Source organism: Haemaphysalis longicornis, unplaced genomic scaffold (genome assembly GCF_048455015.1).
Source record: "Haemaphysalis longicornis isolate Haplotype H1 unplaced genomic scaffold, Haemaphysalis longicornis Haplotype H1 scaffold_1, whole genome shotgun sequence".
NCBI classification, from domain to species: domain Eukaryota; kingdom Metazoa; phylum Arthropoda; class Arachnida; order Ixodida; family Ixodidae; genus Haemaphysalis; species Haemaphysalis longicornis.
This window is the reverse complement of record NW_027526203.1, coordinates 392,994,427-393,009,426: the sequence shown is the minus strand read 5'-3', so window position 1 is coordinate 393,009,426 and position 15,000 is coordinate 392,994,427. Positions and strand designations below refer to the sequence as shown.

The window sequence follows — 15,000 nt, the reverse complement described above, 5'->3', positions numbered from 1 at the left end:
GAACTCAAAATGAACTCAAACTCAAAATGGACTCAAACTCAAAATGTACTCAGAACTCAAAATGGACTCAAACTCAAAGTGTACTCAGAACTCAAAATGGACTCAAACTCAAAATGTACTCAGAACTCAAAATGGACTCAAACTCAAATTGTACTCAGAACTCAAAATGGGCTCAAACTCAAAATGTACTCAGAACTCAAAATGGACTCAAACTCGAAATGTACTCAGAACTCAAAATGGACTCAAACTCAAAATGTACTCAGAACTCAAAATGGACTCAAACTCAAAATGTACTCAGAACTCAAAATGGACTCAAACTCAAAATGTACTCAGAACTCAAAATGGACTCAAACTCAATCGGACTCAAACTCAGTCGTGATCACTCGGCTCAAACTCACTCAAGCTCAAACTCACCATGCCACACTAGCCTCGCGCTCACTCAAACTCAAACTCACGCGTGAGTTTGAGTCCAAATGAGTCTGAGTGAGTGGACTCATGAGTGAGTTTGCCGACCTCTGTACATATATATATATATATATATATATATATATATATGTGTGTGTGTGTGTGTGTGTGTGTGTGTGTGTGTGTGTGTGTGTGTGTGTGTGTGTGTGTGTGTGTGTGTGCGTGTGTGCGTTCAATACTTCAGTAAAGTTATTCCTCCCAAAGTGAACAGTACCACAGACATTAAGGTCCCAGTGTGGGGGTATTCGAGAAGTGACCCTATTTTATTTCCCAAAAAGGGGTCCAGTTACTTTTCTATATTATATATATTCAGTTATTAGAAACACTGCCCATTTGATGGGCCGCTTTGATGAGGCTCCGTGATGAGCCTCCGATGAGCCCATATGATAAGCCTCTGGCGTAATTTTCGTCGCGCACCCCTGTACACTGACAACACATTTCGCTATAAAAGCGAGGTCTGCTTAAACCCTCTATGTCTTAAAAGTGGCGACTTGAACTCCCCAAACAAATGTTGGGGACAAATGCGATCTACTCATCAAAATTGGGAGTGGTGCATCTTTTTTTGCCAAAAGAACTTCAGGCCAAGGCATGCGAAGGCAGGCAGTAGGCGAAGCTGAGTTCTAAACAAGTGAGTTTTTCTCTGTACGCTTTGGAAGTGTTGAAAGGGCTACCAATTTTACTGTCACCACTTGGAGGTTGGAATCGGGACACAGCCCATCATAACTCACTGACACACTTTTGAAATAATTTTGCTCATTCATTATGTTAAATAACAAAATGATAAAAAAGCACTGCAGAAATCACCCTTTCTAAAATTCCCAAACAGGAAAGCGACACCCCCCCCCCCCAAAAAAAAGCAAATAAAACGCAAAATTTTGCTTCCCCACAGCATTACAGTACGAGCAATTGCAGAAGCGATCAACAACGAAAATGGTGTGAAAGGGTATCCCCTGGGCATTATTTGACTCAGAAGTATATCTACACTGCAAAACGGCTTGTTTCCACTGTGCAATTTTCAGCTCACATGCCATTTTAGTCAAATTGTGTGATAGGGGTCTACAATCGCTGAATTTTTACCGCATGTTAGCAGTGATTAGCTGTTCTGGTGCACTGTGGATAAGGTCATCCTGGGCCGCTTTTGGTCTCCACAGCCTCCTTTCGTAACGCCATGAAGAACCAGAAGAATAGTTAGTGGGTAGTTGGTTGTAGACTGACGACATGCTTAGAGCGCTAAAAAATACGGACACAGGAGCGGTGACAGGGAGCCCTCGTCCTGTGACCTCTCGTACGTTCGCCTTTTTAACGCTCCAATTACGCTGTTCTCTAGGAACGTTTCACCCAACCAGGTCAGAAGTCGCCAAACAGCGCAAGTCTTGCTAACTGCCAGTGAATCTCATGACCAAGAACTCGGCAGAAAACATAATGAAAGAAAAAGACCACGGAACTTGCTAGCCCTTTCATGCAAAACTTCGTGCCTTTTGGCATTTTAATTCTTACATCCCTCACTGCTATGCTCTTTAAGGCACGTAGTGGCCCCTCGGAGATCAGTTATTTCTGTCACAACGAGTTCCAGCGGGTTGCTCTCGGCATGACTGAATCACACCGGTAGCCACGCAAGTGTCTGAGCAGACAGGAGCTGCGTCGCCTGCTCCGAACACGGGTCGCTATGCATTTATGTCGGCGCGCAAATGGGCATGAGAGGGTACAAAGGGCGCCGCTCTGAGCGGTCGCAGCACGCGGCAGGAGGAGATTGACGTGCTGGGCTGATCGGGTACTCACGACATGTAGCTGCCGCAGGCTGCTCGTTTCGGTGCACTGGTGTATGCTCCGGGCGGCCGCGCCGGCCGCGAAAACCAAGAGGCACGCGAGCTTCATGGCTGCTCTGCTGTATGTGGCCGACCACGCGTTCTCTGTTTTTGAAGGATTGCCACTCAAGGCCGGCGCGGTGTGAGCTTACGCGCGTGCACAAGTGGCCGGCCCGGCTGGACCAATCAGCGCAGCCAGGTCCTGCGGACAGCCCGCTGGTTGGCACTAGCCCCACCGGGCTCCGATGATAGCGTCCGGAGGAGCGTCGGAGGTCCGTCGCGATCGCGCTGCGCGGCGTGTCGAGGCCAAACCCCGCCGCACGAGTCGTAAAATAAGTACATTCGGTGCGAAATGTGAGAAGGCGCGGCCTTTTTGAGGACGCAAAGCCGCGGCCGCCCGTCCTGCTATCTTGTCGCTTACGCTCTGGCGACGCGCGTAGTACACTAACACGCGGAACAGACTAAACGGCACCGATGTAGCTACTTTCCTGAGCTCCGCCGATTTTTATAGCAAAGGCAGAACTGTCACCGATATTTTTTGTTGTTGCTGCTGCAAGGGGCCCTCGGAACGACTGGAAAACAAGAAACGCTTGCTGCGTGGTAACCCACCTACCAGCTGCGGAAACTGTAATCCTGTAGCGCAGCTGTTGTGGCTTCGACATAACGTGTTCACGGCCCCGTCACCGCGCATTAAGCTGCTTTTGCCCCAGCATCACAGCGCAGCCCCAACGTTCCTGCAACTTGGCACACTTGATCTCACCTGCACTCGTGGGGACAGCGGCTTTCTTTTAACAGCGTCGGCTGTTAATAAGAAGTTTCCGGCCATCGCACTGCCCTTCGCAAAGGACTTTCGGAATAACTGCCTTTGTTGATGCATAATTGGCCAATATGATAATGAAGATGATGATTAAGATGATGATGATGATTGCCTTGCAGCTAAATTTTTACAATTTTTGTCATTGTCTTCGTTCATGCGATATTAGCGAACAAGTGAATTGACACTTGACAACGTCGGCTGACAACGATAATCCCAGTTTATTGTGTTCACCCTCGATTATTTTTCTGTTCTCCAACTCATATTTGAAAAGAAAAAAGACACACTAGAATGTTCGAAGTTCCTCCAGCTGCAACTTTATTGCTTCGATGCATTGTCAAGTTTTTTTTTAATTCTCAAGCCATCGTTTTTTCCGCATTCTACATGAATTTTTTTTTTATTTCGAACCTTTCGTCTTGGTGTCCTTGACCGCAGTGTGCAATAAACAAATTATTATAACGTGGTCATTAGCAAAGATGTAGGGTGATGTTGTAAGTAAAAAAAAAAGCACACATTTCGGGCTTCATTCGTGAACTGAACAATTGTTCCCAAACCCAATATCCTGTTAATACCTAAGAGAAAAAAAGAGGTAGCGGTAATGATGATGGTAAGACTCCTAAATATGTCGGGAGAAATATTAACGAGTCTTAAGTCTTGCATGAGAGGCTGCCGGCGTGTGGAAAACCCTCAGGTGTAGACAACAATTTCTCCTCCTATATCATAACAGTTACACTATAAAATCCAGACGGATCGGTTTGACTCGATTCTTACGGCATCGAGAGCTAGTAGTACTTCAATTTTCATCAGATTTTGCTATGAATAATACGATTTAAAAAATCTATAAACATCCAGCCTTTTTATGCGCAGCCTCACAGTTGGTTCCCTTTGTTTCTGACAGATTTGATTTTATATTGGTATCATATCATCTCGCGATTAGCACTGAGTGCCAATTTTCAAGTTGTGGTTTTGGCCCAGAGGATAATTGCAGGAACATTAAGTGTTCGAAATTCTCGCTACACGCTGATATCCATGAATTTTGGCTAGATTTTATATGTGGTTGAGGGATAGCTTGAATTGGAAGGGAGACTACGAGCTGTTGTACATACCTCGTCCCTTTCCCGCATTATCATGCCAAGGTACCGATACATAGCCCAGGCGCACCTTCGGCGTGTTAAACCCCGATTTGCAACTTCTTTGGGTTAAAGAGGCAAAATCGTGATAATCATTTCCGGTATATATATTTACACGACAAGATGCAAAGACAATGACTCGGGAAGCGAACGATAGTAGTGCGACTGATGTCCGGAACAGCGTGCGATTTTGTGGCTTGGTTCGCGGCGTCGGATGACAAACACAGCGTAGAACAAAAGTCGCACTAAAAGTATGTTTGCCTTAAATATCGTCCTCTTTCGGTTACCACCATATTTCTAAACATGATTTCTGGGTTGTTTCATCCGGGTGTTTCTTTTTAGGTTTTAAACAAAAGTCATGCACCCCTCCGTCTAACGACGACGATGGTTGAACGCGAAGTTTTCTCTTGAGGGATTCCTTGGTTGTCGTCTGAGTTTGGAATTAGACTCGCAGACGGTTTGGACTTAGACTCGTTGAGCTTTGACTGTGACTCGCATGGATCGCAGTGGCTTTGACTTTGACCCTTTGCCATCTGATTTCGCACGAAAAAAAGCTTCGCGTTCAACAATAGCCGTAGTTATACGGAGGGATGCATGATTTTTCTGTCTAATTCTGTCTGCACGTCCACGCACCCCTATCCAAATCTAAACTGCTCCGGCCGTGCCAAAAGAATGGCGCAATCGGATAGGTGTCGGCGTCATAAAACGAGGGACCCAGGTGCGATTCCGGCCACGGGAGGCGTTTTTTTCTTTCTTCACTTCACCTCCAGTCATCATCATCGTCAGAGGAAGTGGGATTTTCTGCAGTGCGCTTTGTGGTGCTCCCGGACGCCATCAGTGAGACATAGGAAGCTTCGCTTTAAAATTGCAGGCTCTGGTTGCAGCATAGCGGACACCAGTCCCTCTACAATGCTTGGTAGCTGAGCAACGTCAGTATCCGTGCGCAGGTGCCAAGAAACTGAACCTACGCTTGCGCAATGGCGCAATCCGGCTACCAAATGCGGCACCAGCAGCGGTTATCCAGTCCAGTCCGGTCTGCGATAACTGTCCGATGCTTTCGCAACCGTAGCCCAGCCGTGTACAGGAGAGAACGAGAGGACAGCTGCCGGTGAACAAGGTGGCGGCCCCGTATTTGTGCTTGATAAGCGTATTTCCTATCCAACAGACATTGCTTCCGGCATACACTGTGTACAAACTGGCTCACGTTGGCCGTATTTGGCTATCAATACCCAAAATTGACCAGCGTTGGTATCGATTTGGCGTCAGAATGTTGGGCTCGGTTGTTAGGTGTATTTCTGGGCTGGTTTCCTCACACTCATCGTTTCTAGATCATTTTTTTTACCTTTTACCTTATCACTTCCCGCATACACAGCCTCGGACCGTCGTACACTCTAAGACAACTGTATTGTTCAGCTTCGCCCCTATGCACTTTATTGGCCAATCCATGCCACAGACAATGAAATTTTGGCGAATGTCCACGCCGTGCATACGATTTGGCTCAAAAGTCTGTCCAGCTTGTTCAGTACTGTGGTATCACGCAGAGGCGTCCTGCGTTGCGAAGTGGCACAGCGCAGATCGCATTTTTTTAGTCAAACTGTTTTATCATCGCAGTCATTCGCTGAATTTGCTTTGTTGGAGGCATAGATTGGTCAATCGTGTGCGCTAGAGTGCAACGGACACAATGTATCAATGCATCTGACCACACTATGCATTCTGTATTTATTGCAAGAGATTTGACCAGATTTTTACAACAAGCACGCTAAAAATTTAAAAAACCCTAGACGTGCGTAGTACTAGTAAAAAGCAAAAAATGCTGACTATCATGATGATAATCTGTGCAGCCACCAGAAGATGGTCGACAGCAGCGTATGCTTGTGAATGTTACAACAGTATTGTACAATGTCCAATTTTTCGGCGTGCTCATTTAATAATTGCGATGTTTGGTGTAGTGACGTCAATGGGGGAGTAACAAAAGGCGTCTGAGTTGCTTCTTCGTTGAGTATTTTTGCGGGTCAGGGACGGATCCGCAGACCATCATAACAAATCCAAGCACTTTCTCTAACGACAAAGATGGTTGATGCTGAATAGCTGAATAGCAAACTTCCGCAATAAAAAAAAAAAAACGCGAAGCTTTCTTACACCGCAAACCGAGACAAATCAGAGTCAAATCTCGTGAGGGGTGCGTTCGTTGTCGTCTGCCCATGACGGCAGCCGGCGATGCACGGACTGGTGGTAGCGATGCAACGACTATGGACACCTGCGTCTAACGCGCAAAGGCCTTGCACCAAAGCCAACTTTTCCGCGCGCTCTAATGAAGGTGACGACGATGACGCCGACGACGATGATGATGATTAGGATGATAATGGTGGTGGTGGTCTTGAAGTATTTGACACGTACCCATTCTGGGGATTGGCCAGGAATAAAATGTTGACTGTGCACCCGCGCTTGATGTGCAAACACATTGTGCAAGTTAGCTTTCCTGCAGTGAGTTTTGGGCATAACGATTTGGATTTTCAACTTTCGCTTTGGACTTTAAGGCATTGGCTTTTGACTAAGGAAAGCTTCACGTTCCAACCATGCATCTTTCACTTCACCCACGGTCATCATCATCACCAGAAATTTGGTTTTCCTGCAGTGCGTTTTGGTTTAGATGTTCGCCATAAAGGAGACAAATAAAGCTTCGCTTTAAAATCCAAACTGCTTCAACCGTGTCGGAATGGCGCAGTCGGGCAGACGTCGGCTTCATAAGGCGAGGGTCCCAGGTTCGATTCCGACCACGCGAAGCATTTTTTCGGCGCCCCGGCTTATGACCTGTCTTCGACACACAAGAGGCACTTAGCGGTGCTTTTCCGGATGATGATTATAATGATGAAGATGATTATGGTGACGACGACAATGACGACGACGAAGATGGTGGCGGTGGTGGTGGGGAGTGGTGATGATGATGATGACCATATTTATGGTTGGGTGTTAATGGCGCAAGGCCGACTGGGGCAAAGAGCGCCAAAACAGTGGTGGTGGTGGTGGTGGTGGTGGTAAAGACTTTATTCATCCAAAGCTGTATAGAAAGAGGCGCCGGCTGGGAGGCCAAGGCGCCAAAACAGTTATATATGAGAGATGAAGATGTAAACACTAAAATCAGTTAGAAGAACAAAAGTAAAATCAGTGAAAGACAATGAGGATGGCTAGTGTAGAAGGCCAGTATGTGATTATGCATGGTATTAGTTTAGGTATAAAAATTGCACTTCCGCTAAATAGTTAAAAACGCGCTTGACAGAAAACATGGGATCGTCATACAGAAAAACGCTGGGTGTGGTGGAATGTGTTGTCTGTAGAGTTGGGGGAAGTGCTTGTGTCGTATTGTGTCGAGTGTTTTGCAATGAAGAAGTACGTGGGTCACGGATAGGCCGTCTCCACACCTGTTACACAGGGGTCTTGGTGCTTTACCGGGCCATGCTTCGTACAATCACTGGGCTTTCAAGGCATACTCACATTGGCGCTCTTCAACGGGCTGCCCCGGTCCGTCCGATTGAAGAGCTCATTGCTGAAGCCGTACAACATCGGCTTCGGCGAACACAAACACAACAGGGGTTGCACTCTGTGCGTAGGACGAACGTGTACTTCCTCCCCTCCTCCTTGGATAAGCCCGCCTGTTACAGTTGCTCACCAACGAACCGGAATTCCGCGTTATCGCGTCCTACTGTTCGTGAAAAGGCCCTTCAGCGCGTCGTCGAAGCGAAATTGCTGGACGAGGTCAATATTTTTACGGATGCTAGCCTCTCCCCTTCCCATATGGGTCTGGCCAGGCGCTGCCCAGCTCGACCGGACCTGGACGGTTCCCTCACTCGTCACGCTGTTAACTCGTCCCCCCTGGAAGCGGAACTCCAGAGCATCCTTAGCGTACTGGATCATTCGTCCTTCACTGTTGCAAACACGCCACCTCCACGCATCCGAATTCTCACAGACTCTCACCAAGCCCTCCAAGAGCTGCGCAAGCCCTTCACTGATCATCCAACCGTGCACCGAATCTAACATATGACCACCATTCTGGCCCGTAATGGGATCGCTACCCGTTTGGCATGGGTGCCGGGTCACACGAATCCGGATGGAGGCAACCAGGCTGCACATGATGCAGCACGGGAGCGTTTTGATAGTACCCCAGGCCTCCGCTGGTTGACCATGCGTCGCCCCCCCCCCTCCCCCTGCCCTAGCCTTCAACTCGATCACGCATGCCAGGCACGGAAGTGCCGTCTTTCTTCCGTTACTCCTCCTGGCTACCTGACTCTGGCTCCCCCGATGCCTTGATCTGCGAAAGGATTCGTCAACAAAGCTAGGGCCAACGCAGTTGTCACACCCCAAATCACTAGAAAATGGATTTACCCACCGGGTTCTCCACCTCCTTGCTGCCCCCACTTCCGAATGACCGTATTCTCCACCTCTGACCACCTAATATGGCGCTGCTCCGCGTTTTCACAGTAACTGCCTATCCTCGCAAATGCTATGCCTCCCGATGCCTCGCAAGATGACCTTCCATTTGAAGATCGTAATTTTCTCACAGCCCTTAGACTGTTAGGCGTAGAGAGTGGTCTGTCAAGATTAGTGTAGAGTGGGGCCTACTCCGGTTGGGAAAATTCCCTAATGGTAAAGATCTTTACCTTGGCCTGGCCTCCGCGGTCTGAAGGGAACTTCTGCGTGGCTTCATGGATGCATCATCTCTTTAACTGGGCTACTCCTCCCTTCCCCCTCTTTCCCTACCTTTGTTTTGGCCGAATGGCCTTCCCTCGATTAACTAGTAAGGTTTACCAACAAAAAACAGCCACTACTCGTTGACTACTTCATGGGCGGAGCATGTTTGCCTGTAGCCACTGAGTACAAGTACCTTGGAATTTCTTTCTCCGGCAACGTATCTTGGAATTACCACATTTATAATCTGACAAACAAGGCTAGCCGTGTGCTCAATTTTTAAGACGTAATTTCAGACAGGCTCCGCCCAAGGTCAAGGAGGCATTGTACGTATCAAATGTGCGTCCAATTTTGGAATATGGTTGCAGTGTTTGGGCCCCTCAATAAAGACAAATGTTGATGCACTGGAACGAATACAGGCACGTGCCGCCCGCTTCGTGACACGCGGCTATGATTTCACTAAAAGATCAGCAGACATTTGTAAAAAATTAAGATAGCCTCTGCTCGCAGTAAGACGTAAATACCTAAGACTCTCGCTTTTTTTTCAATATATTCAACTCAAGAACTGGCATCAACAACGAAGCGTACTTAAAACAACCAACATATATATCTCCTCGTACCGACCATTACCTAAAAATTCGCGAATATAACTCTAGGATTAACGTTCTTAAACATGCTTTCTTTCCTAGAACTATACACGATTGGAATTGTTTGCCGGAGGAAATTGTCTGCGCACCCCCGTCATGTTTCATCAAAAGTTTGCAAACTTTTTTGTTGAAGCAATAGCATGCCGTTCTGTCTACTGGAACTTGTCAAATTTGCGATGGTGTTTGCATTCTGTACATGCCTTTTTTTTCTTCTCTCTGTGTTACTTCCTTTTTTTTATTTACTGTATTTTTACGTCACATCTGTAGTCGCACCTTTTTATTCCAAATCACTGTTAAAAAAATCACAACCTCTCAGTTTCACAACTGTATTTGTATTTGTATTCCTATTTGCTTACCCCTCCCCCCTACACTAATGCCCTTGAGGGCGATGTAGGTATGTGTATAAATAAATAAATAAATAAATAAATAAATAAATAAATAAATAAATAAATAAATAAATAAATAAATAAATAAACACCACCAACGTGAAACACTTGTGTAAAGTTTGCTTTTCCGTGGTGTGTTTTGCCGTGCGGCAGACGCTATAAGGGAGGCATAGAAAGCTTCGCTTTAATTCTTACAGGCCAATACTTCAGATTTTGTTTAGTAGTCGTGGAACTATTACTTGAAAAGTAAAAGATATACTTCTACTAAACAAAATGGAAGGAGGGAATGGGGGAGCGAAAAGGATAATGAAGAAATGCTGGTGCTTCAAAGGCTCAGTTTTAAAAAAAACGACTGCGATAACCACACCTACAACATTGCAGGTAAAGCAACCACGAACCCGCCTCTTTCGTAGTACGCCATGAGACACGGGTGAAACGCGTTGCTTTGCGAGAGAACTTATCCTAAATGAGGACGTCGCACGATATATTTAATTTCGACTCCGTCTAGACGTCGACTTTAGCACTGGCGGAACGCTAGGCACGCATTTTGATTCCGTCTGGACAGAATGTTACCCGAAGCACTTCGTTCCGTCTGGACGGCACTTCAGCCCTTATCCTTCCGTCTGGAAAGAACGCTAGACAATCAACGAGCGCGATGCCCCAGTACAGCACTTTGTTAACTGACAGCCGGAGGACCGGGAGGCATGTACATTCCAGACGCTTTACTTGGACTAGATAGTGCTGTTGTTGCAGATTAGCGATCTGCGGTGGCTGCCACGGCACAAGTGCGAATAAACGTTTGTTCAGCTTAGCCTGCAGACACGGTGAAGGGAACCAAATCGTACCAATGCACGTGAAGAGCACAATCATAACACATTCTATACTTGGGGAATGATGATTTCTATTGGTTTCCCCTTTGTATCGGGGTGATGACATGTCATCTTACCAAAAAGGACTAATATACCTATGTTTTACACTTTTGGTTCAATACTAGCGCTGCTTAGGGCAGGCACAAAAAGCTTATTAGGCACAAAATACTTTTTTTTTCTGTTACAGGTGGTAACTGTCCTAGGCAATATTCCCCTCTCTGCTTTTCGTCCACCAGCATTCTAATCTTCTTTTCGTCCCCTCGACAGCCTTGAAGTTAACTTCCTCTGTGATACCCTTAAATCCTACGGCTTCTGGAAGCCCAATATTCCCTTCATGTAGATTTGGATGGATACCCTCACATCCTAACACGATGTGCCGCATAGTTTCTGTTTCTTTTCCGCAGACCACGCATACCCCATCATTTTGTGAATACTTCCCCACAAAACTCTTAGTTCGCAGGCAACCTGCTCTAGCCTCAAAAAGCAAAGCACTGCCCTGGGAATTATCGTAGAAATTTTCCTTTCTGATGTTCATCTTCTCAGCCCTGTACATCTCTAACGACGTTTTCGCTTCCATTTTTTCCCTCCATTTATTCGTTTCAATCTGCCTTGCCTCTTTTTTGGTTACCTTGGCTGTTTTGGATTCCCCACTGTTCTTTCCGTATTTCATCGTTAGCCTTCTAGTCTTTCTTAACACTGCGTGTCCACGCTTTTCAAGTATAGGCAGGGCCGGATTAGGGTGGAGGCTACGGGGGCTGCAGCCCCGGGCCCCCAGCTGTCAGGGGCCTCGCTCGATCATATGAAAAAAATATTTTGAGTGTGCTCGCTGCCCGCGTTGAAAGTTGAAGGTAGCAGCTTCAACCTCACCTTCACACCAAAGCTGCCTAACTCGTGACAGGTGTGGGGGGCCCCTCACGTTATGGTTGACGACCTTCGAGTCCATTTCAATTTAATTTAGTTATTTCTACTCCTCTTCCTTGTTTTCCCCAGATTTATGAGAAGACGTCTTGGACCAAAAGTCGTGGGTACACAGCTTGACCGGGCCTAAGAAGCCACATAAAAAGTCCCCGAGCTCGGCTCCAGTCTTTTTCGGCACAGGTCGTTTCGGTAGTCTTTTCGGTACACGGACATCTGAGTACGCAGACGTTTCGGCACGCGCTTGTTTCGGTATAAGAAAGGGTCAGGCATGAGAATAATGAAATACTGTCTGAAGAACGTTGTAAATTGTTTAAGCCTGAGGGACGTTATATGTAATTATCGACAAGTTAAGCAGTGCCCCACCGGCTCATACACAGTTTCTGCCAGAAATTTCAATGTATAGCGCTTGACAAGTAAGTTCATTGCGATGACGACCCGTTCAATAAAGCTAGTGGATTAGTTGAATCGCATAAGCGTGATTGATATCGACTCGATATTTCACGCTGAATAGCCAGCGTATATATGGTTATTTAAATATTCAAATGTTGTGTAGGCCACTCGCGGGGTCGTTCGGCTTCAGCCCACGCCTCTGGGCTGCAGCCTCTGCAGGCTGTCTAATCAAGAAGCGTTGCGGAAGTTACATGTCCACACAACTCCATTCGTAGCGTAATTTTCTAGGCGCCACTCCGTGTGGACGCAGAGGCCGCCGGGCCAGCGCGACCCCAGCGGCTCCCTTCGAGATGTGGAATCAGCAGGCCTAGGCGGGGTGAAGAGCTCAGGCGTGGACGCCAAACAAAGTAACAACAACGTCCGTTTCTTTTCGGGATGACGAAAGTTGTGTCCACTTATAAACGCGTCCTGCGTGCGACCCCTTCGATGCCGTCTTGAAAACAGACCTCCGCCGCTACTCGGGGGTGGTAAGCTGTTTGTCCCTGTGGGCGCTTTTCGCTTTGGAATGAGTCGGCGGAAGGCTCGGACGAAACGGTGGCCCGCAGATCTAGTCCCGCTTGAGCGCGGCGGCAGGAGGAAAGGAACCACCGAACCACCGAAGAAGCGTTGGAAAAGCAGTGGACGCGGCAGATAAGTTAAGGACTCGAAAACGACAGGTTCATCCATACTCGCCTCCGTCGTTGACCCCGAATCTAGACGAGAAGCTGCAGCGTGTTTCCACTGCCAGTTACGACCAAACAACGACCCGGCCGATCGACAACGAACTACTGACTGCTGGAACTGTTATGCGGTACGGACGGGAGCAGCGGCGCGGGCGTGAGCAGACATTCTATTCCCATTAAACTGTTGTCTGATGCCATCTCTCGTGCTCAGCTGTCGCTCTCCAACCCAAAGGGGACCCATTAATGTGTAACGGCTTGCCGACTAGCAAGACCATCGCAGCTGCGCAACAGAAGTTCATCGCCGCTGAAAGTTCGATGGCCATGCGCAAACCCATGCACGAAGCGGACGGCCCCCCAGCCCAAAAAGCCACATTTCCTGCTTATCGTCTTTGGGCTAATCGTGCTCCGATAGGAAGGTTGCGTTGCGCGACACATCTAAGCCCCCTCCCCCCCCCCCCCCCACCTCCTTCAAACGCGGCGCGTGTTCTAACCGCCGCGTGCTTTCTCGCCTGTGCGGGTAACCTACAGGATTTTGGCCCGGAAGCCGTGGCAGCCAACTATTTGGCAGATGTCTGTGAGTGACAGCTGCCTGCGCGGACTTTGTGCCCTCCCATAATGCAGGTGGAGAACTTTGCAATAAAAGTAAAACCTTAGAGGCCTAATAAAATGTGCTTCTTGTAAGAAAATACTCTTCTGTACCATGGCGTGTGCAGGCCGACACGGCGCTTCGATTAATTGTGAATCTGTGATGAACCGGCAATCAACCAATACTAACTATTACGCCTTATGAAATCTGTTAGTTGCCGGAAAGCGTACATTTATGTATAATTTATCGCTGATCAGAGAGCATAACATGGGCTTCGCACATTAAATTTTCGCACATTAAAGCGGAATACTTATCATCATCGTCATCATCATCATCATTAGGGCCCCAAGAACGCAGTAGCCCCGGGCCCCGAAGTTTCCTAATCCGGCGCTGAGTATAGGTGCCTAAAAACCTTAGCTGCCCACCTTCGTTGATCCATTGCCCTCAACCTCATCTCAAAACATATTTTACTCTGAGCTTCTCTCACTTCAAACAACGCCCAGCCCATGCCTCCCTGAACTGCTTCGTTAGTTGTTTTTCCATGCGCGCCTAAGGCCAAACGTCCTACCGTTCTCTGGTTTACTTCAAGGCCTGATAGAACGTCTGATTTTAAGCAGAGTACAGCATTCGCAAACGTGAGACCCGGAACCATTACTCCTTTCCACATTCCTCTTACTACTTCATATTTGTTATACCCCCCCAGAGCTCTATGCTTCATTATAGCTGCGTTTCCCTTTCCCTTAACCTTAAGTTGCTCCTCATGAGAACTTAAGTAGTTATCCCCTTCGTTTATCCACACTCCCAAATATTTATATTCCTTCACTCTAGGTAATTCGCCTTGCTGGATAGACACTACGTCGGTGGTAGCGTCATTGAAAACCATTATTCCTGATTTTTCTGCACTGAAATTTAATCCGAGGTCAGTGGCTTCCTGGCCGCAAATATTTATTAGCCGCTGCATATCGGTTTGGTTATCAGGAAGGAAGTTGCCCCTGCGCCTCATCACTGCAGCCGGCTTTTACTCCGCGCGGCGCAAAAAGGGCCTTAGTGCGAGTATTTTGAACGTGACATGAGTCGTTTCCGTGATTTGTCTCACTTAATCTGCTTTTGAATTCCTGCAGCGCCTGCAAAAAGACTAGGTGTGAAAAAGAAGACGATGTTACGCATTAAGCGCAATCTCATTTCAAAACGCGCGCGCGCGCTGACATCCGGGTTCGTTGCTTCGGCGGAGTGATACACTACATGAGCTATTGAATATAGTATCGCGCATTTCAGCGGCAACGGCGTATTGCTCCAATATTTGTTGAGAAATGTTTACTCAAGGGCAAATGGATGAAGACATGAATCTTTCGTGCCCAGCGGCCTCAAGCGAGCGTTGTGAAACGAGATCGAAAAGTTACAGGAAAAAGAGAGTGCGCAGAATTGGGACACCAGTGCTGAATATCCGCTGCCCTGATCCAGTCGAGGATCGCGTCGACCATGTGCTTTCGATGTGGCCAGTCACGCCGTATAGACCGTGTTCCGAAATGGGAAGTGCTTTACCGTGCTGTCCGCCCAGAAGTGTTGCAAGAATGAATTCTCTGTG

The 15,000-nt window shown here is 47.4% G+C and overlaps 1 protein-coding gene and 1 long non-coding RNA gene across 2 annotated transcripts in view; one reads left to right on the top strand and one right to left on the bottom strand.

Moving 5' to 3' along the window:
• Nucleotides 1–2,403, bottom strand: part of LOC144155308 (testicular acid phosphatase homolog) — a 30,112-nt gene extending 27,709 nt beyond the window's left edge. The window contains exon 1 of the mRNA XM_077686656.1: nucleotides 2,245–2,403. Within this exon, the coding sequence (XP_077542782.1) occupies nucleotides 2,245–2,340 (96 nt within the window). The 5' untranslated portion in view covers nucleotides 2,341–2,403. The remainder of the gene's footprint in view (nucleotides 1–2,244) is intronic.
• LOC144172253 (uncharacterized) overlaps nucleotides 1–15,000 on the top strand; it is a 227,772-nt gene that overhangs the window by 166,313 nt on the left and 46,459 nt on the right. The window lies entirely within an intron of this gene.